General features: G+C 40.3%; 1 protein-coding gene across 1 annotated transcript in view; it reads right to left on the bottom strand.

The window, feature by feature from the left end:
- Positions 1 to 569: 569 nt before the first annotated feature.
- The window catches only part of LOC135156714 (uncharacterized), a 28,750-nt gene continuing 5,996 nt past the window's right edge, over positions 570 to 23,323 (bottom strand). Inside the window, exons 3-9 of the mRNA XM_064109727.1 lie at positions 17,312 to 17,509; positions 16,680 to 16,919; positions 15,903 to 16,202; positions 7,341 to 7,442; positions 5,425 to 5,552; positions 2,056 to 2,272; positions 570 to 757 (exon numbers count right to left, since the gene is read on the bottom strand). Of these exons, the coding sequence (XP_063965797.1) occupies positions 570 to 757; positions 2,056 to 2,272; positions 5,425 to 5,552; positions 7,341 to 7,442; positions 15,903 to 16,202; positions 16,680 to 16,919; positions 17,312 to 17,509 (1,373 nt within the window). The remainder of the gene's footprint in view (positions 758 to 2,055; positions 2,273 to 5,424; positions 5,553 to 7,340; positions 7,443 to 15,902; positions 16,203 to 16,679; positions 16,920 to 17,311; positions 17,510 to 23,323) is intronic.

The following is a 23,323-nucleotide window of genomic DNA, read 5'->3' as shown; positions in this document are numbered from 1 at the left end:
CATGGCCGTGGTAGGAGGATTAGCCGTTAAATGAGTTTCCCAGTTTATGTCTGGATGTTCGAAGTCTACAGCTAAGATAACATTCGTTTGTCTCCGGCGACTTCTCATGAATTTCGACAGGGACTCTTCGAGGCCTGAGACACTCAACATCCTTTTGTTTGGTGGGCAGTAGTAACAGCCAAAGAAGGAGGGACTTGAACCCGATATCTCTATAGAGCATCATTGCAGTTCACAGTCACTTGAAAACTGAGAGCAGTCACTAACTGTGAGTGTATTCTTAACTGCAATGAATACACCACCTCCATATGATTTTTGTCCTTTCGAAAAACAACATAATTATGTGGGAAGACGGAGTATAAATTCTCGTCTAGCTTTGATTCACATCCCATGATGATATCTGGAGTATGGTCTGCAATAGCTGATTGGAAGTATGTCTTTTTAATTCCCCTTGATACCATTACAATTCAAAGCCATTACTTTGAAGACCTTCTGACGTTTTCTGGGATATAGAGGTCTTTGCGTTGGAGAGTGCAGGTCAGTGGGAATGCGAAGAGTCCCAGCAGGGCTTCCTATAGGCGTGTAGCATCAGCTAAATCTTCATCAAGATCCTGCAACGTAGAGAAGACATTTTCATTGGAGAGTTCAGATGTATCCAGTGATGTGTTTACTGCAACATTGGTAGAACCACATTTAATACAGTTCCAGGCAAAGCTCTTTGATGTATTTGCGAGCTGTTGATATGACTGCAAAGAGATACCTACACACGAAATATGACACCAGTGATTGCAGATATCACATAATATTGCATGGTCATTTTCTTGAACATCATTACTACACATACATGTAGCACATGGATATTTCTGCACTGAAGGACCTGGATTCATATCTACTTGACCACAGCAAGATGACCCAGCGATGTTGAATGACAGGCGCGTAGCCGGGGGGGGGGGGGGGCGGTGGGTGCGGTCGTCCCCCCAAAAAAAGTCCCCAAAAAGAGAGGAGAAAATGAAAAGCGAAGGGAGGAAAGGGAAGAAAGGTAGCTTTGTGGGTTTTTCTTTTTATTCTTTATTTTTTTGTCAAAAAAGAAACTCCTTCACTCTTGCTCTTAATTTATATATATGAAATTTGCTTCCGCGCTGCGCGCGGTTAAATGACAATATTGCAGTTCTCCTTTGTTTCCCTCACCCTTTCTCTAACCCTGTTTTTCCACCTCAGCTATATGTGTTTCTTGCCAGTTAAAGTTAAATGTATACATTAGGGCATGGAATAAGAGTAAGGTTAGGCAGAAGTATATGAAGTTATCTTTTTTTAAAATTAATTGCGCAACTTCTGGTCGGGTCGGCTCCGGGCGGGTAAAATCTTTATATCAATTTCTGCCGTCACCTCCATATAGTCAACTTCTCCCGCTTTTCAGCTCATTACTAAACAACCATAATTTGGGGGCAAACAGGTTCCTAATTTAAAAAGAGGAAGGTCTAAATTTCGTGTCGTATTAAATAAAAAAGTACAATATTTTTTAATCAAATTCTATTAAACTTCATGTCATTTCCCTGCACATTCATCTCCTGTCCTGTTTTGCGCCCTCAGTTTGAAATTTAATGACACTTAAGTTTCTTTATCATTCAAAGTGAAGCGTATCAGTATATTTTATATAATTTCAATAAATCACAGAAGTTTCAACATTTTGCGAACTATTTTCCTTGTTATGAAGTTCAATAATCTTAGACAATCAATTGAATTAGAGCCGATGCGGGTATTAGAGATATCTGCATTTGATAAAACGTCCGCACTTTCAAATTTCAGAGTTTTATTGCTCTGCGCGGGGAGGAATATCTTCCTCCCGGCATATATCCTTCTTCTCCTCTGTTTTGCGAGTTAAGATATGCACTGTCGCTAAATTGTTTGTAATCAAATCTGATATTTCCAAGGGAAGTATTCAATATAACTTAGAGAATAATCTTTTCTCGGGACCCTTTTCTAGACATGCAAGACTTCAATTTTCGAACAATTTTTTCAGTGGATGGATATTACTTTACAGGGAGAGAGATATCTTACGTTCAACGGCAAGTGATGACGAATCGAATGTGAAATTCCCAGTGAATGCACCATCGGATTTAGAGAGTTCATCCTGTATTGTTTGATCGACGGTTGTGCTATTCTGCGTTGAGTTTTCAACAAAATTTAAAATGTAGTTGACTTTGATGCTGCCTTCACTGAATTCAAGTACTTGACATCCAACATACTCCGTATCGTTGCCGTATACTTCGTTAATCTGAATAACGTAATATAATGATGTTATTATTACCCCTTTTCCAATCTAAATGCTGAACGCCTAGCAGGAAGGCAGGAGGTCCCGTTTTTTTTTTATATATATATATAAGTCTTTGGTATGACTCGGCCAAGGATCGAACCCACGACATCCCGTTCATGAGTTGGACGCTCTACCACTGGGCCACCACGCCTGATGCTTGGTAGCACCATCAAATGAGTCGAAATACTTGCTTATTTGAATTTCTTAACCAGATGTATAGAAATTTTTGATATTCAACACTTTTTTTGTAATTAGGAACAGAATCTTGCTAAATCAAGTAATGAAAACTGAATCGGGAGAAGAATAATTTGCTCGTATTGACTTGCACACTGGTTTTTAAGTCCTATTTTAGCCAATTAAACAATCAATTGTCGATCTCACTCAACAGCCACTGCGAGCGCGAGTGAAATTTTGATTTTTATAAATTCACTTTAAATATTTTCAAATTTCTTATCATTCCCCTTCCTTTATTTCCTTCACTTTTCTTACTTTTCTTCCTTTATCCTCTTCCACTCCTTCTCATCTTTTGCGCCGCCAATAGGGGAGGAGCGGAGCGCCTTTGATCCACGAATAAAACAACGGCATTAAATTATCCCTATTTAATATCTGTCTTTTCATATTTCATTTTTCAAACATACTAAAAAGGACTTTCCATGGACAGGAATGATTATTAGAGAGAAGTTTATTTCTTGACTCACAAAAGGTGTATCTTTTACAAAAATGTTACCGCCTTTTCTTTGGTGAAAGGTGATATACATAAAATGTTTTAAAATCGGGTAATCCGGAAATAACAGTTTGTTGCACCCGTAGCTAAACAAAATTTTCTCAGTTTTTTGTCTACGAGGGAGCGGTTTTCTAGAGCAAGAATTTTTTTTATTTTTTAGGGTAAAACCTAGCATTGTAAAGCAGTTTGAAACCTATGATATACACACTTATAGTCAGATAAGTCAATTCAATATAGACTTTATATGCAAGTGACACAAGAGAATAGTGTTGGGAGTTAAACAGTGAATGAGAAAATTTTCAAAATTTGAAGAGTAAAAATAAGAAGGGGTTTTGGAGCTCTTTACAGTTTGAATAGGATGCTTATGACAGCATTTACTGTTCAGATTATCCCCCGATAATCGGGACATCTCCGGGGGATATCCCGCAAGTTAAGCGGGAGATTCCCCGGAAACATTTCACTGACCAATACCCAATCAGTGCGACATTCCATGGGGCGCAGTTGTTTTGTCATCAGTGCGCATGCGCGAAATGTGGAGACAATGAAGTGCTTCGACATGCATGTCCGTGAGCTCCGAGGCACATTTTTGTCTCGCCTGCACAGCAGAGCGAGACTATAGGCGCCGCTTTTTCGACGGCGGCGACGGCGACGTTGTCAACATTGACATCTTAACCAAGGTTAAGTTTTTGAAATGTCAACATAACTTAGAAAGGATATGGACCTAGTTAATGAAACTTGGACATAAGGGTAAACAAGTATTACTGAACATCCTGCCTGAGTTTCAGGTCACATGACCAAGGTCAAAGGTCATTTAGGGTCAATGAACTTAGACCATGTTGGGGGAATCAATATCGAGATCTTAACCAAGGTTAAGTTTTTGAAATGTTGTCATAACTTCAAATGTATATGGACCTAGTACATAAAACTTAGACATAAGGGTAATAGTGTATCACTGAATATTCTGCCTGAGTTTCACGTCACATGATTAAGGTCACTTAGGGTCAACAAACTTTGGCCATGTTGGGGTTATTTGAGGAATTGTCATCATAACTTTAAAAGTTTAGGGATCTAGTTCATAAAAATTGGACATAAGAGCAACCATGTATTCCTGAATATCATGCACGAGTTTCAGGTCACATGACTAAGGTCAAAGATCACTTAGGGTCAATGAACTTTGGCCATATTTGGGGTATTTGAGGAATTGTCATCATAACTTTGAAATGTTATGGATCTAGTTCATGCAACTTGGACGTAAGAGCAATCCAGTATCCTTGAACATCTTGTGCTAGATTCAGGTCACATGATCAAGGTCAAAGGTCATTTAGGGTCAGCAAACTTTGGTAATGTTGGGGGTATTTGTGGAATTGTCATCATAACTTTAAAAGTCTATGGATTTAGTTCATGAAACTTGGACATAATAGCAGCAATGTATTCCTGAATACCCTGTGTGTGTTTCAGGAACATGGCCAAGATCAAAGGTCATTTAAAGGTCAATGAACTCTGACCGTGTTGGGAGTATGTATAATGTGTTGAATTGGCATTATAACTTATGACGTTTATGGTACTTGCTCATGAAACATCGACATAAGGGTAATCAATTATGAATGATTGTTTTGCACATGTCTTAGGTCACATGATCATATTTTATTATCATATTAGTGTTCGCTTCTGTGAATAATTATTCATTACCTGCTTTTCAAAGGAAGCTCTGCTGCTATATCAAATTGCGTAATGCAGGCGAGACTGCCAGAGGCATTCCACTTGTTTAGTGAGCCCAAAGTCTAACGGAATGACGGACGACATCCATGTAATAAGGTTTATTTAGTCAAACTACGCACCATGAATATTCATAGACACAGAGCTTCGATCAGCTCAACTGGTGTGATGCGATCGGTAAAACGATATAGTGAGTTACATGTAACTGCAGGTAAGATATTTAGCAAAGGTTCGAGTCTTGTCGGAAACGATTTTCGAAGTTACTGTTTTAAATTAAAAACTTAGTCAAGACTGAAATAAAAATACAAGCCCAGTATTTGTGGTCTGATTCAAAGTCTCCAAATAATTTTCTGGAGTAGCTTGTATACAGAAAAGGTGCGCCCGGGAGGGGAGGGGGTGGGGTGAATCCCATGTTAGTAACTTACCTGGGATACATACCGTCCCCTGATTACGGGGATGGTTAGTTCTCTCTTTTAAAATTTTTTTTTAGGACGGAGCGTCAACACGCCCCCTGATATCTCAAGAGGACGAGTCGTGGCTGACAGCCGCCTTGCGTGGCGAAGTTTTTTTACGAGTATTCCAGGGGATAATCTGAACACGGTGTTAATAGGCAATATTATTGAAAGAGTGAGGAAGCAATGAACAATAGATGATACAATAAAGTTATAGTTACCGGTTGGCATACACCCTCTTCAAGCTGCTTGAATTCTTTTGTTGTGTCATTATTTAAGTCTTCCGTGTAATTTGCCTCAGCACCATTTATTTCCGTGATTGTTATGTTGACGTCGAAGCTCAAGGATACTGGTGATAAGAATAATGGGTATAACCCGGGGGACCAGTCAAATGTATTGCTGTACACACGCGTGGCCAAATTATTTCCAAACACCCCCTAAACGAGTTTTTCTCTGTGTGCAAAATAACCCCATAAACAAGTTTTTCGCGGGTTTTATTTACACATTTTGGCCCCTAAACAAGTTTTCGCCAGAATATGACCCCGGAGAAAAAGCTTGGAGGAAAAAAAAATACCCGGCCCTAAACACGTTTGACTAGTCTAAAAAAAAATTGGAAAAATACCCTAAATACGTATGACCCTGCAATTGACCATTGACCAGTCTTTCAAAACTACCCCTTTTTTTAAAATCGGTGTTTTTGATACCCTTAACGAGTGCACGCGCGGCCCGCGTCCAAAACTGAAAAAACACACCCCTTTAAACGCGTTTTTTTGGTCACGCGTGTGTACAGAAATACATTTGACTGGCCCTCCCGGGGGTATAATCAATTACAACGGAATAAAAATATGCAATGAGGGGAAAGTACTCGCGTGTAGAAAAAGATCACTCTTCTTTGTTTCATGGGTACAACGTACAGAAGAATGCATTTTATGTTAATGGATGGAAAATTGAATTGAATTTCCATGCTTATAGTTGATCCATGGACCATGGTTGATCCAGCCCTTGTCTATTCCATAAAGGAGATACGTTAGTGCATGTGGGAGGGAAGGGGGTTGGTCCAACTTTAGTGTTTATTCCCGGTATCAAAATGTCAAGATACACCACTGAATAGGATAAAAACAACAACATTGTGACCGGGTACTTCATAGACTGATGAACTAAAGATGAGCGTAAGTTGATACGATACCTATTGATTAGCAGTGAAAAATATATTATAAAAACTTTTATGAATTACAATGGAAATCAAATTATTATTGAAAACAATTGATGTTAATTTGACCTAAGTGCCACGTACAATTTGATTGGTGTAATGTACAAAGTAAATATGATGAAAATAATATCAATGTAATTTGTGCATTTTAAACTACATGATACAAATTTTCAATGTTACATCAGGACTGAGTTGATTGTAATCATTATGAATTGGGTACACTGTAGCAAAGACAAACGAATAATGCACATATCCGGTAATATATTACTCCACTCTTATTGATGGCGCCTACAGGTGAATATATCTTTTCACAACCGAGAGGGCAAGATTTAACCTCGATTAGGTGGTGGGGTCTTTGACGCACCTTTGTACGCGAGTGGGCTTTGCGACCGAGCAAGTAATTTTATTATCTCTGCATTCAGTAATAATTTTTTTTATATACTTTTGATTTCTTTTTCAAATGGCAGGAAGAGGGGGCAGAAATACATTTAGTCCGATTTTGGATCCTTAATCTTTACTTCCTTTGTTTTTGTTGTTGCCCAGTGGATTAGTCTTCGGACTTTGAAACAGAGGGTCGTGGGTTCGAATCCCAGCCATGGCGTAATTTCCTTCAGCAAGAAACTGATCCACAGTGTGCTGCACTCAACCCAGGTGAGGTAAATGGGTACCGGTAGGAAGTAATTCCTTAAAAAGCTGTGTGCGCTATGAACGCCTAGCTTAGCCGGGTAATATAGGAGCGCCTTGAGCACCTAACAAGGTGGATATGTGCGCAATATAAATACCCTATATTATTATTATTATTATTATGTAAAATGAAGACAAGATTTCACTCCACTTTAGAAGATAACATCTTATTTTACAGTAATTATACTCCTCGCTTTTATCAAAATATACTCTAGTGAGTATCCCATAGACCCATTACTTTACCTCTGCATATATCGTCTTCATCCGGGTAAAAATCTGGCCTGCATTCGCAAATGTTCTCTCCGTTACACACCTCAGAAGCCTCGCATTCCCCTCCACACGGCACTGCTAGGAAAGAAAAGAGTATTAATTCAGGTGGAATATGGGATGTGCGCCCTTTATTTTACTATCCTTGTGAATATAACTTTATTTTTTTCTTAACATTATTTTTTCAGGTTTATGATGAAAATGTGGAATGAAAGAGGCAGAACCAAGGAAACCTATAAGAATCATTGTAAATGGCCAATTCTCGGGTTAGTATATAAAAAAATCAGCTCGCGTTCGAACTATCGTTCTAGTCCAGTCAAAGTACCTAGTCTTGTGAAAATACATGTACTTCAAAAACATCATCGTCTTAACCCTGAAAAGACTGGGCTATTTTGACGTCTCTGAACGCTCTATTTGCCACCATTTGATATTTGAAGGTATGTGGTGAGAAACCAAAATGAATTAAAAAAGTTTGCCCTATTTTATGCCATTTCACGGTAGTCATGAAATTTCACAATGGTAGATTTTTGTTCTTGGTTTTAATTTTAATTGTTATTTTTTTATTCTTTTGATTTCCCACTTTCGTTGTTAGGAGGTGAAGATTTTCAATTTGTTTTGATAAAATCTTGTTTCAAATTAAGCTGCACTCAATCTGGGCGAGGTGAAAGAGGACCTGGCTTGAAATTGTTCCTTGAAACGCAGAAATAGCAGTTGTGCTAAATCCAGTGTTGTGTGTGTGTATATATATATATATACATGTATATATATATATACATATATACATATATATATATATATATATATATATATATATATATATATATATATATATATATATGTATGTATATATTTATAATGTGAGATATTATACATGTACACCAGCTTTGGCAACTCTTGTATTTATTATGTTGTGAAAGAAATTAATGAAGAGAACATTGGTAGGCGTACCTTAAATCAAGGTTCCCCAGAGCTATCTGCCCTTGGGAAAAATTGGTGATGCCGAAAAATGTTTCTGCCGGGAATCTAACCTGGGCCCCCCACTTGGAACACCGGTGTCTTCACCACTAGACCACAGAGACGGGTTAGTGGCTAGGGCGACCCCGATCAGATTGACCGTCAGATAGAAAGATTTTCGACACTAAACCAATTTTTAATTTCCTTTGTTGGGTGTAGGTGAGTTTTGAACAGTGACAAGCCGCCACGCCCCAGCTGGATCAAAGCTTTTGCTTAGATACAGTACACGTATGGGAGAAACTGTACAAATGTGAAAAATTATACATGTGCAACAACTTTGGCAACTCTTGTATTTAAATATGTTGTGAAAGAAATGAATGACGAGAACAATGGTAGGCGTAGCTTAAATCAAGGTCCCCAAGAGCTATCTGCCCATTGGAAAATTGGTAATGCCGAAAAATTGTCTCTGCTTAGCATTGTTCAAATCCCACCTACACCCGACAAAGGAAATAAAAAAAATTGGTAGTGTCGGAAATCTGTTTATCAGATGGTCAATCTGATCGGGGCCGCCCTAACCACTAACCCGTCTCTGTGGTCAAGGCACCGGCGTTCCAAGCTGGGGGTTCGGGTTCGATTCTCCACAGATACATTTTTTCGGCAACACCAATTTTTCCAAAGGGCAGATATCTCTGGGGAACCTTGATTTTAATAAGCTACGCCAAGCATTGTTCTCTTCATTCATTTCTTTCACAACATATTTGTATAATTATATTTATAGTATAGCATTTTTAAAGACTTCTGATATTAAAAGTAAGCACTGAGCGCTACAAAAGCAGAAACATTATCATTTATATCAATAACTGGGATATACTCATTTGATTTGCTAGTTCATTACGATTAACTTGCACGCCGAACAAAAGTACACAATTTTCCTGCGCGTGCGCAGCATCTCCCTACGCACGCACTATCCCAAGATCATCACGCAAAAAGGCGTCCATTTCCTCTTTTACTTTCGCCTGCCGCCGTGAGCAGACGTTAGCTAAGTACACTCCCACTTTTCTATAAAAAGTGTCCGTTGTTTACATATTTATCTATGTATTTACAGCCTATTTCAATCCTTTGCCTTTCGGCTATAGATTGATTTCATATAAATATCATAGTGCATGGAGCATTCGTGTTATTATTCACGTTTTTCTTTAAATAAACTTGTGAGTTCCGAACGTCAGTTTCGTTTTCTCACAGACGGGTTGCTTCCGCTTCCCTTACCCGTAGCTCCGCGCACTATTCCTGCGTGCCGCAGGCATTGATACGACGCCAAATCTTTTTAATTCTTTATTATTCTTGACTTGCACCTTTGCCTCGTCTTGAATTGAATTGATTTTATTTCCTCCCCACAGCTTAGGCTATGGGACAGATAGGAGCGTCGTCCTTGTTTGTTCTCAAACTTGTTTTCAACTTGTTCCTTTGCGAGTTGGTTGATTGTCTCAATCAATCTTTTGTTTTTGTTTGATTAATTGATTGATTGATTAATTAATGAATTTATTAATTGTTAATTAACCAATTGGTTAATTGTTTAATTATTAATTAATTTTAATAATTATTTTTGTATTGAAATTTTTTTTTTTTAGACTTATTGTCTTAAAAAAAAATTTCTCTTACAATTTTTTGGGAAGCCCCCCTGTTTTCTATTAGCGTCCTTTAAAAAAGTTTTCGCTAATGAGTTTTTGGCTTTCCAGTTTAAGGGAAGTAAGTTTTTACTTCTTCCTTTCAGATCAGCTCCTTTACTTATTTCTTTTGACCTTTGTTAAAAAAAAAAAAAAAAAAAAAAACTTGTTTTTTTTTTTTCTTAGCTGATCCTGCTCTTCGTCCTTGGACTTAGACGTTTCTGTTTTTAATTAATTAACGTCATGTTTACGTGTAATTGATCAAAACTTCAGCTTCCTAACTTTGTTTGATCTCATGTTTAAGAAGTCGATCCTGTTCTTCCGAAGTTATTAATTTTATTATTAATATTTCTGATAAGGATCTTGCTTTGTCACCTTTCTTGTCCACCCACCCCTCCGCCCCCTCTCTGTTTTCGACCCTCCTTTTGTTCTTTCAGCTAAGAACTTACCAGGTAGATGAGCTCTTTTGACTCATCTCCTGATGACTCCAAACCTGCCGCTGGGAGAGAACCAGACATGGTATTATTGTTCCCGTGAACAGCGGCGGTGAGTATGAGGGCAAGATAGTGAGACCCTTTGCGATGGGCTCTATAAAGGGTGGAACCGTGGAGTTGCGTCCACGTGCCTTGGAAAAAGGAGGGTGGAACCGTGGAGTTGCGTCCACGTGCCCAAGAGGGTGGAACCGTGGAACCGCGCCCACGTACCCGAGCGTTTTAGGGTGGAACCGTGGCGCAGCGGCCACGTGCCTGAAAGGTGATAGCCAAGGCTCCCTCGACGGGACCTGAACCTATTTTGGGGAGTGTGGTACTAGTATAGAAAACTTCACTCCTCCAGGGCTGCTTTACCCACCGGCTATCGGGTCCATCAAGTCCGGGTTAAGAACATGGGACTCTTTTCCCGGCACAGACTAGGCTCGATGCTTTGTCAGTCTCCTTCAGGGAGCATTAGCAAAGGGCTACCAGCCCCTAGTCGCTAGAGACACGTGAGCTCGACTCCGTCATTCTCACGATTTTCTGATCAGGGTGGAACTGTGGAATCGCGTCCACGTGCCCTTAAAGGTGGAACCGTGGAATTAGCGTTCATGTGCCTAAACGGCTTGATCAGATTTGGGTGATTTTTCTCATGCGAGATATCACGTCCCCCCTGTCTCTTGTGCCCTATTCTGCCCCCCGGCGGGGGCCGCATAGAAGAGGAAGAAGAAGAAATTCTAGGTTGCTAACCCCGCTTCGCGGGCAGACCCTTTCTTTCTAATTCTTGTGCCGATTGTCAGGCGTCGTAACTTCATGTTACAACAGAACGCCCTCGAGCATCACGGATTTTTATCCTCATGCTCTCTGTCAGCTAAAACCGCCGTGTCAAACACCAGGCAGGTCAAGCAGACATTCGCCATCTCACACCTCGGAGAGTCACCGGCAATTTCATGATTCGCCGGCGCACGCACCTGCAAGGGAAATTCCCGCTAATACACAGGTGTTATCGACATACGGGCATCGCCCCCCATTATGTCACCAGACTCCCGATAATTGTGGGTCACGCGTCGCAACTCTCATGTTGCTTCACACGCCCACGAGCAGTGCGGGTAAATTCCCCCACGCTTCATGTCAGCTTCAGCCGCCGTGTCAAGCACCGGGCAGGCCAAGCAGACATTCGCCATCTCATACCTCGGAGAGTCACCGGCAATTTCATGATTCGCCGGCTCACGCACCTGCAAGGGAAATTCCCGCTAATACACAGGTGTTATCGACATACGGGCATCGTCCCCATTATGTCACCAGACTCCCGCTTCATGTCAGCTTTAGCCGCCGTGCTAAGCACCGTGCGGTTCAAGCAGTCACCTGCCCTCTCACGCCGGGCTTTTATTGAAACGCTGTTCACCTACACGGTGACCCCGTTTCCATGCAGGTGCTTCCAACATACGGCTTTCAAGCCAACATGTCGGCAAGCTCTCGATAACCGACGGCTGGACGTTGCATCCTTACAGGTTGCATCAACACGTCCCGAGCATTACGGGTTCTTACCCTCGTGTTCTCCGTCATTACAGACCGCCGCTACGCGACGGCTGGGCTTATCAACAGCCTCGCACCAGCCACCGGCCCTTTTCTTTGAAATTGCCGGCCCTTTTCACCCGCACGGGTGTTTTCATGATATGCACAGGTGCTGCTGACGTATGGGTCTCACCCAGCAAGTCGGCAAGCCCTCGTATGTCGCTGGTTGGTCGCTGCAGCCGCTTGACTGTTTTCTGTCGGTCTTATTGCCGGTGACGGGCATTGAGCGGATTGAGTTTCTCCCGCCAGCCCGCACTCCGGGGAGCCGTCGGCGAGTTCACCTGCATGGGTATCCCCCATTAATATGCAGGTACTCCCGAATTCGCCCTCTACGTCAAGCCTCACAGTTTGACCGGGCATCGCTTTTGGCAACGGCTCTTTCAGCGGTAACTCGCTCCATTCTACCCCCTAGGCGGGCCTGTAGATTGGAGGTAAGATTTTCTAACATACCGCATGCCTTCCTTCTCTCATGAGAATGTTTGGCTGTTTTTGAGAGGGCAACCTATCACGCCCGCGGACCGTCCGCCCAGGCGACGGGACCGTCAGCTTTTGGCCTGAACCTCACTTTCTATACGAAAGTAAGGGTGCCCTGTCTTTACTTTTAACTCCTTCTCTTCCTTGCAAGGTTAGAGTCAGGGCTAGTACAGACACCCGTCCTCCAGCGATCGCCGCTGTAGTGAGGGCGACTCCGATATTAGCACCATCACCGCTCAGCGGTATGTCTCACTATCTCGTAGCTCTGCCGAGCTTATGAGCATAAATATCGCATCTGAATGTCACGGCGATTAATAGTTCTCCTATACTTAATAATCGCTATGCCTTCACCACCCGGTGCATTATGGTTATTTTGTAACCTATTTGTCTCGTATTCGGGCGGCTCGTGCGAGCCCTGCCCGAGCTGCCATCATCGGTCGTCCCCCCGGACCCCGCCGGCAGCACCCGCACCGAACGCCCGGAGGGAATCGGCTATTTATACGCCAGATACCCCTCCTGTTGACATTCACAACTTGTTCCCCGAGTCTTTCCCGGTCGGGTAAGCATCATCTCGGTGGAAAGAAACAGCCATATATCTCTTTAGATTGTCGGCTGTGTGCGTGCGTTCAGGCTTGTTTCAAGCCCCAGGTTTTTTTCTGTCGGCATTTCTATGCCTACTTCCTGGACGCACCCACCGTGCCGGGTCGGCGAGTTCACACCAAACTGTCCGCCACCAGGCCATCGGTCGAGCTCAAACAGTCTATCCGATAGACTGCCCTCTATGTGGGTCAAGCTTGCGGGCGTCTCCGCCGCTTCCTCGTGTGGAGTGGGCTACGGTCGATGCATTTACCGTGCCCGTGTGTCGAGTTTTCTTCTATTTAGAAGCTTTTTCAATCGGCACACTTGAGTCGCCTCGCAGGCTGCTTTCATCCTCCTTCCATGCTATGTATGTGACCATGGTCACTGCGTGACCGAGGATGATGTAATCGTGGTGGATATACATTTATGTTTAAAATGTATACGTGTGTGTATGCATACTTATGCCTGTCTAACCACGATCACCACGACCCGCTTTCTCTCGGGCCGACTGTGGATGAGTCCCTCCATGAAAGTGATTTACTTCACTGGAGTTCTTCTTTTTAGAAGCATAGATTCTCATCCCCCGCTGCTTAGGGCGTCATTTTTGCCGCCCCCCGCAGTTTCTCGCAACTCCTTATCTTACCGATATCGGTCTGTTCCATGCTGTTGCAACCGGCGCCGGCGGTGCTTGCCCTTGCGATCACCAGAGAAACCAGGCCTTGTGGCTGTTTTCGTAAACAACTGGTTCTCATCGCAGACTGAGGGAAATATTGGTGATTATTTTCCTCAAGTCGCCTTTCTCCTCCGCTTGTTTCGTCAAGCGAGGACTTAGACACTCTTAGCCAGTTTCCGTCCCTAACCTTGATAGGACAGGGCCGTTGTTACCTCACTCGATTCCGTCGGGAACGTAACTGTTGAGGTATCATGTCTGGCGTTGTCTGTTGGTTCAGAACATCTTGACCGACATCTCTTGATCATCGTTTACACGTAAGATCATGACAGAGACATTGTTCGCCAGCTCATCTCTGGCGTACGCTTGCTGCGACTAGGGATTACTCCGCTCAGCGGACATCCATCGTAGCCTAGTCTTACGGACCCTCTCGGCGATGGTGCCTTCAGCCAAACCACCGCCCACCTCTCCCGCCGCGGGCACTGCACCCTCGGGCGGGTGTTTTATTTAGTACGGGACAAAAGGGATCCGCTGTCTATCACACTTATTATGTCGTGATGCGTGCCGCGTTTTTCTCCGACACGCCCGTTTGAGCTGATTTGACAAGACTGTTCTATTCTACATAGACAGCAGGTCCGTGGCATTTTCTTATTAACAGAATGGCACTCAGTCGCCTTTCTCGACACATTGACTGCCTTACGAGTGGTTTACTTCAACCTTACTCTCTGTCGTTCCATGTCCTTTTCGGACCGCTGGAAACGTCCTGCCACAGCTCTCTATCAGAATTCTGCAGATGTTCTGCCCTCACGCATTTGAGACAGATATCGAATTCTGGGCGCCTTCTCCCACGCGGGGGCTTCTGAGTTATCTTGCATTCCTTACGTTTGCATGGTTGCGGCTTGGCTTAAATTATTAAGCCGGTGACTTGACCGTGGCTTTTATTAGCCCCGCTGTCGCCTTCTCAGATTGATTGATGGATCACTTACTGAACCGTACAAGTTTCAGTCTTCCGATCACGATTCTTGTCGAAATTTTCAACAAAATCGGATCGTTTTTTGATCATCGGCAATTATCATCCCTCCGGTTACGGATGATTAATACCTTCAATCCGAATCTTACAACCTCTTAAGTTTTTCTCAAACGTTGAGCTTGTATGGCTTAGTCCGTCATGGCACCTGTCGGTCGTTCTTGACGCTTGACTAACTCCCTCTTGGGTCGGTTTTCAGGGTATCTTTTGTCTGTCTATCAGTCGAGATCCCTCCTGTATCTGTTTATATATAACCATTTACAGTACAAAGCTTTGCATACTTATGCATTGCTCCCGGACCGTTGCCGGGATAGGCTTAGATTAGGTGTTACTTCTAACCCTCGTCTTTGTTTGCCATTCTTCAGACAATTCCCAACTCTGTGCAGTTGGTTGTTTTGTCGCACGAGCCGTTTGCGACAGCTTCTCGAGACATCTTCTCACGCTGGATTGTTGAAACGATCAAGTCAGTTGGTGATGATGTTCTCCTTCTGACACTAGGCCGAGGGCCCATGATATTATAGTATCATTCTTCTTGGGCTCTTTCTATGGAATCGTCGTATACGACATCTTGAGGACCGCCTTTTTGGCGCTCTTCTAATTCCTTGTCCTTAAGGACCTTTCTTCACATGAGGCCTTATTTACCTCCTCTGTCCTTAAGGCAGCGGCCTTTCGTGTCTTCATCTCTCTATTTTTGTACGCACTTTCTTAGTCTAGACATGCCTCCCTTCACGTTGAATCCGTGTTGGTCTAGCAAATCAAATGAGTATATCCCAGTTATTGATGTAAATTATGAAAATACTTACCATGATTTTCTTATTTACGAGATAACTGGATATACTCATTTGAACCCTCCCACCGACCCCTCGCCTTGCGTGGCAACATGTCTTGCGTTCAGGCTCATGAGAGGAAATGGACGCCTTTTTGCGTGATGATCTTGGGATAGTGCGTGCGTAGGGAGATGCTGCGCGCGCGCAGGAAAAATTGTGTACTTTTATTCGGCGTGCAAGTTAATCGTAATGAACTAGCAAATCAAATGAGTATATCCAGTTATCTCGTAAATAAGAAAATCATGGTAAGTATTTTCATAACTATATCATTGCAATATAATGTAAGAACATGGCTTACATGGCGTAGAACCCGGTTCCTCTGTTCCCAGGGGTGTATTATGTTTAGTTGTTGGCAATGAAGTCGGCTCCTTTGCTTCGGGTGTTGTCGTAGGATCAGGGTCGATCTCTGTCGTCTCAGGTAACGCTGTTGTGAAAGTAGTCGTCTCTGAAACTGTTGTAGGAGAGACTGTTGTGTCTTGGGCTGTGGGGATAAGTGAAGTGGCAGTGGTTGCGATGTGCCTGAATGTTGTTGTGTCTGAAGTGATAACGATCGGATCTGAGGCAGCAGTGGACGCATCTGAAGTGGTTGTGGACGCATCTGAAATGACGCATATATGCAGAATACAAATCACAAGAATATATTTTTTGATGGAGCTGACCTTAGAACATCGGCTACCCTTTATAAAGAAACACACTGTATTTCAACATGTACGCCCTCTGCGACCAAAGATCTCTGTTCTCCCAAATTAACCACATCATTGTCACTCTAGTAAGCATACATAAATATAATATACCTCAATAAGCTATACAAGGTAGATGTATTCCTGTGATCTTTAGCCTGTGACCTGCGAAACTGATTATTTATTAAAAAGAAAGATGATACACTATTTCCCAAACCCGTACTTAGTAGAATTGTTGCCTCTCCTGTGTTTTTATTATGCTATAATATATGGTACCGTCATACTAAAGAAACCGACTCCACTCCGATAGAGTATTTCGTCATTACCGAATTTCAGTTTGACCCCTGGATCCACCTATGATCTATTGATTAGATGTATTTCAAACCACCACTTACCGGCGCATACCGGGATATCAGGTGGATCGGGAATCCACGATCCATCTTCACATGTACTCCTGCAGTCAGAAGTTGAGCAGTTTTGTGGGCCGACGTACCCATCTAGGCACTTATAAGTAATTTCGTCATCGTCCCTATAGTAGATAATAGAGGTCTCATTGATAACTGGTGCGTCGACAGTTTCGTAGTACAGCCCGTCGCCAATCATGCCATCTTCATCAACAAGCACTGGACAGTAAACTTGAATAGGTAAAAGTGAAATAATTTGATTTAAAATCTATTTTTTTATCCTTGAGTAAAATGGCGACACAGAAAATGAGTTAAGAATATTTAAAAAGAAAAATGAGGCAGTTCCCCCTCATTTAAAAAAAAGTAATTTCAACAAAATTATTTTTACACTGTTACCGCCTCACCTGCATGAAAACATCCAGAATTGTAAGTTAATAAATTAGAGTGTCATATTGTCCCCTTACATTATCACAGATGGTTCCGTTAATGACTAAACTGAATACTAAACTGATCTGCTTCGTACGACTGTAGCGAGAGGAGTACTTACATTGCACTGACAATAAACTTTATCGAAAAAGTATACCGGCCACACTATAAAGGAAATACCGTCATGATTAACTTACCTAAGCATGTTGGATCACTGGTAATCACAATTATGGTGCCGTTGTCACACGTTCCTTGATCTGATCCTGCGAATTGGCCTTTGTCAGTACATTCGAAGTAAGCTATTTCTCCGTGATTGAAAATCGTTTGCTGCTTGTTATTGTCATCAATAGCCTTGATATCATCGTCTTCGATTAGCTGAGTGATGTTGCATTGAGCTGCCATAAGATGGAGAAAATGAAATCGATGAGAGGGCTGAGGGTTTATATTTGAGAGGATGTCAATAAAGCATGAAAGCTGGAGACGTCGCTTGTCCTGGGTTTTATCAGATTTTATTACAAGCTTTCGGCCATTGGTCCTTCTTCGGGTATCTCGAGATATATAACAGAAAAAAGTGCTTTATATAACGTACAAACAAATATTACCAAATGCATAAAAGTTACTATATTATTGAATCTTGATTAATTCATTGTTATCGAAGTAAGTTACGGCAGATATTTAGGGCTACATGTATAACACTAACAGACGTCGTTTGAAAATATGGACGAATTTTTATGTAGGATAAATACTATTATGATTTACAACACAATAGGTTCTTGGTTTCTATTAGGTATAGTAATAAGCACGCACACTTTGTATGCAGGCAAACAATCTCGCGATCGCACACACTCATAATTATATACGCACACACACTCACACCTATTCACGCACACACACGCAAAGTATCAATCCTAGATACACTTGATAGAGCTAATAATTATACAATGTATGTCGCAAGGTATAACTTAACGTAAGCAGTTAAATGATTATGAAACGATAGGTGTATATATATATATATATAATACATTGAAGATTTCTTACCCTTAATTTTAGACTGAATGCTAAACCATTCTTTTCGATTTGACTTTTTTCGAACCTAGAAATCTTCTTTCTTTTGAAGTTTTTTTTCTTGATACTTACATGGGGTCCTAGAACAAATTCAGCTTGGTTGCCCAAGCGACAACTTTGCTAATTTGCATAAATCCAAAATGGCCGCATTATACCATCTTAAAAACGTAACTGTTTAATCCCTTGCCACAAAATGATGAGGAATAAAGCTAGATCTACCTCTTTTTAGGGGTTCTTGGGCGCGTAGAATCCATTTCTGTCATCATTCTTGCCATATGAGGTGATCATCAGGCTAAATCGAAGATGGTCACCAGACGCCATCTTGAAAAATTAAATTTGAACCCCTTTCCCCAGAATCATGAGTAATACCTCATTGTAGGTGTTTTAGGGCGTGTAGAATCAATTTTTGCTATCTGTTTTGCAATATAAGGTCATCTTCAGGTTAAATCGAAGATGGACGCCAGGCCGACGCCATCTTGAGAAATTAACTTTTGAACCCATTGCCCCTGAACATGCTGAATGATCTGATCAATACCTTTGTTCAGGGGTTTTGGGGGTGTGTATATCCCATTTATGTTATTAATTTTAGAATATAGGATCAGCCTCAGGTCTAATTCAAGATGGCCACTAGATGTCATATTGAAAATTTCTGATTTTGAATCACTAAGCCCAGAGTATCATAAATTGTAACAGCTTATAATTAGGGGTTTAGGTGGTGGGCAGAATTAATTTCTGCAAGTTTTTCTTTTTTATCAATATATGGTCTGCTTCAAAGTAAGTGGCCTAAAATGTATAGTCCGATGGCGGAAAGGCCCTAGCTCGAAATTTTTTTTCTGAAACTACTTTTCGGAGACTAATAGCACCTCTTTGGAAAGGTCCAAGCAGTGGTAAACACTTTCTCTTTACAATTTGTCGAACATCTGTCACGAAATCATATATTTGTACAGCCTTTGAGTAAAAAAGGAACATTCTCTTCCTCGCGGTCTTCACCATCCTGTTCTAAACAACGCTCAAAGCCTCTTCCTCGACATCCTCCATCTTTGACATTGTGACTGGAAGTGCATGAATTGCAGCATTCCACTTTACCAGAACTGTTATAGAATATCGTACAGGACAAATGCTCTTTGAGGAATCCACTTATCTCAGTGCTGCAATTCTTACCCTGTGACCTACACTGCCAGCGTATTACATTAATCAGCTCAGGCTATCAGTTGTAATGATTTTCTTTATAAGAAATAGTAGCAATCCTTCATGTAAATTCACGTATTTTTAAAAACTTTGAAGATCAGGTCGTTTTCTCATCCAGTGTGAAACACAGTTACTCTACTATTGGGATTTCAGAGACCGGGTTCAAACCATCTACAGATGTGACTTTATTTCATATCCCTGAATATTATCTTGTTCAAGTTTGTTGACAAAATAAAATAGGTTGTGGTGTTGCTCTTGATATTAGAGAGGGTCGTGAATATAGAATTCGTGATGATCTGTCAAAAGTAACTCTGGGCTACGAATCTATATATATAGAATTTGTTGTGAATAATGTTAAGACTGTTGTTGGATGTGTATATCGAGCACCTGACAATGATGTGAGGTCATTTGCTTTTGACTTTGAACAGGACTTGCAAGTTCTTAGTGATAATAACAATATTTATATTATGGGCGATTTTAATACTAATCTGTTGCATTATGACTCTGATGATCGAGTAAAAGACTTTGTTGATCTCTTTACATCATTTGGCTTATTTCAATTTAGTCCTCTTACAAAACCTACTCGTATTAATTCTTCTTCTTCAACACTCATAGATGATATATTCACAAATTGTGTGCAAGATGCTTTTGAAAGTGGTATTTTCTGCTCAGACTTGTGTGATCATGTGTCAATATCCAGCATCAATAAAGAGTCGGCTGTTATCTCTGTCAAAACGAGTAGTGTGGTGTACAATCGTTTGATTACAGATATAAAGATATAAAGTTTTATACAAGATCTGATTGTTTTTTATTGGTCCTTTCTTTACACTTTGACCAATGCAGACGAGTCTTGTTATTATTGTTTTGTCTATCTTTTCTCGGATGTATGATATTCATTTCCCCATTGTTGAACTGAATAAGAAATGCAACCATGAATTACTCAGAGTCTTTTAATATATATTCATCATAAATATAAATTATACTGTACGTACATTAAATGTAAGAATGAGAGGAATAAAAAGAACTATTTTGCTTGTAAGAATGCGTAGACAATTCTAGTTCGGAAAAGCGAAAAGGATTATTATGACAATGTTTTCAAAAATACACAGAAGGATATCAGGAAGACTTGGACTCACATAAATGAGCAGCTTGGAAGAGGGAAAAGGGGTCTTATACCAGAAGAAATGTATCATGGTGAAAATTTACTCCCTACAGATCTGCAAAAAGTTGATTACTTTTATAAATATTTTCATTAATTTGCCTGAAAGAGTCAGTAAAGAAATTCCAGAAGCCCAAACATCTTTCAAAGATTACATGCCAAGGCAAAATTACGCATCATTTCTATTTCTCAGACCAACATCAGTTTATGAAATCCCAAGGCTGGTGACCTCATTCAAGGATTCTTAATCAAGTGGTTCAGATGACATTCCTCCTAAAATTATCAAAGGATGCATTTATATCATTGCTGAACCACTGTGTCATGTATTTAGTAAGTCAATGTCTGAAGGTATTCTTCCCATTAAGTAAAAAATCGCTAAAATTGTTCCTGTCTGCAAAAAAGTGATCGTAAATGCATTGAAAATTATAAACCAATTTCCTTGTTGCCTATCTTCTCAAAGATATTTTATTTAGCTTCAGGAAAAATTGCTCTACTAGCATGGGTGTGTATTAAACTTGGTCAAAAACGGTGTCAGCTAAGAATATAGAAATATTACATATGGAGTATCGCAAGGATCGGTTCTTGGTCCGTTGCTTTTCCTTATCTATATTAACGATTTTTTGAATTCTTCCAAATTGCTTACATATTCTTTATATGCTGTTGACACCTGTTCATTACTTTCTCATAAGAACTGGCAAAGTCTTATTCGGGAGGTAAAAACTGAAATTTGTCATGTTTTTGCCCGGTTTTGTTGTAATAAGCTGGTACTGAATACAAGTAAAACAAGTGTTTTATTTAGAACAAAGGGGAAGAGGATCAATAATAATATACACCCAATACTAGTCGATGGTCGTCAAATTGAATTCAGTTCGAGTGTGCAATTTCTTTGTGTCACAGTTCATGACTATTTGTCATGGCATTTTCACCTTAATAATGTATGTTCTAAAATATCTCGTAATGTTGGAGTGATATCAAAAGTACGACATTTCTTACCTCATGCAGCGAATAGTAGTTTCTTTTTATAATGCTCTAATTGTGCCACATTTAATGTATTGCCCGCCGAGATGGTGGATACAAGTTCATGTGGACCCAGAATGGTCGAATCTATGTAAGGAAGGATGAGAATTGCCAGCCCCTCATCATTCATTACAGAGAGGACTTTTCCAAGCTGTAGTATCCTTCATCTTCATCCATTCCATGTTATTTGATTTTTCAGTGTTCTTTTCATTATTTTGAAATTCTTGTCACAAAAATTTTCACATCGATCAATATCTGTGTTATTTTCCGTGGTATATTTTGCATTCTTTCACTGCCCTTTCAATAGTGTTTCAATGCCAGACATTTTATGGAGGTAATTTTACTTATTTTTGTGTGCAAATATTCTGCATTGACCATTAATAATTGTATTAAATAATCTTCATTTTGTGAACTATTACATCTGCAGTAATTTCCAAACTCGAATTTTGGGTCATGATGGTATCAAATCTAAAAGATGCTTTATATTCTTAGCTTAAAAAGATATTGTTTTAAAATGGCAATATATTATGTTTCATAATGGTGGAGGATATGCGTGTTTTTCCCTTTTATCATCTGAATAATGATAATTTCTTATTACTAAATCAATAAGATAAAAGCAATATTATCTCAAATCATCATACTCCGTTTGATAGATATTATACTGATATTCTTAAAAATAATTTTAATGAACTTCAAGTTGAATTCGATATTCATGATAAAGCATACAATCTACCCCTTCTCCATATTATACAGAAAATTTATTCAAATACTATGCTAAAGTAATTGGAGAATATGATTTTTTTATTTGCATTTGAATATAAGAAGCGCTAACCAAAACTTCGAGAAATTTCGATTATTATAAGAAATACGCAGTTAGCCAATCCCCCAATCATTGCTCTCACTGAAACCTGGTTCACGGAAACACCGAATGCCTTATATATAATTATGATATTGTTATAAACAATAGAAAAAATAAATTTGGAGCTGGACTAGCATTATATATTCCGTCCTCATTTGATTATGCAATTAGACATGAATTTGAATATATGCATGATATCATCGAATCCTTATTTGTAGAAGTAAAAATTCAAAAAGATAAGAAAACTCTAAGAAATGTCATCCTCAAACTTCTTGTAAAGAATTTTTTTTACTTGCTACTAATAATAATAATAATAATAACATAGTGTATTTATATTGCGCACATATCCACCTTGTTAGGTGCCCAAGGCGCTCCTATATTACCCGGCTAAGTTGAGCGTTCATATAGCGCACACAGCTTTTTAAGGAATTACTTCCTACCGGTACCCATTTACCTCACCTGGGTTGAGTGCAGCACATTGTGGATCAGTTTCTTGCTGAAGGAAATTACGCCATGGCTGGGATTCGAACCCACGACCCTCTGTTTCAAAGTCCGGAGACTAATCCACTGGGCCACAACGCTCCACTCCACTAATGAACTTTTGCAAAACGGAGAATTGATGAATAACAATTGTATCATCAAAGGTGATTTCAATATTACTCTCTTGACAATAGGTAATGTATTTTGTAACTCTCAGCCTCTTCCGAAAGCTGGCATTGTAACGACAGACATCAGATCATTTTCTTATTTTTACCCATATCCAAACAATGCAATCACTCGGAAAAATGGCAGAGAAATATAGGATCTGTCGCAACTTTAGTGATAAACATATTGAACGCCTCCAAGAAGATTTAAGCTCTATTGATTGGTCTGATGTTTATAACTCGAAAGAAAATGTCGATGACTCATTTGACATATTTT

The sequence above is a fragment of the Lytechinus pictus genome, chromosome 14 (genome assembly GCF_037042905.1).
Source record: "Lytechinus pictus isolate F3 Inbred chromosome 14, Lp3.0, whole genome shotgun sequence".
NCBI classification, from domain to species: domain Eukaryota; kingdom Metazoa; phylum Echinodermata; class Echinoidea; order Temnopleuroida; family Toxopneustidae; genus Lytechinus; species Lytechinus pictus.
The sequence above is the reverse complement of the archived record's forward strand: the minus strand, read 5'-3'. Positions and strand labels throughout refer to the sequence as shown.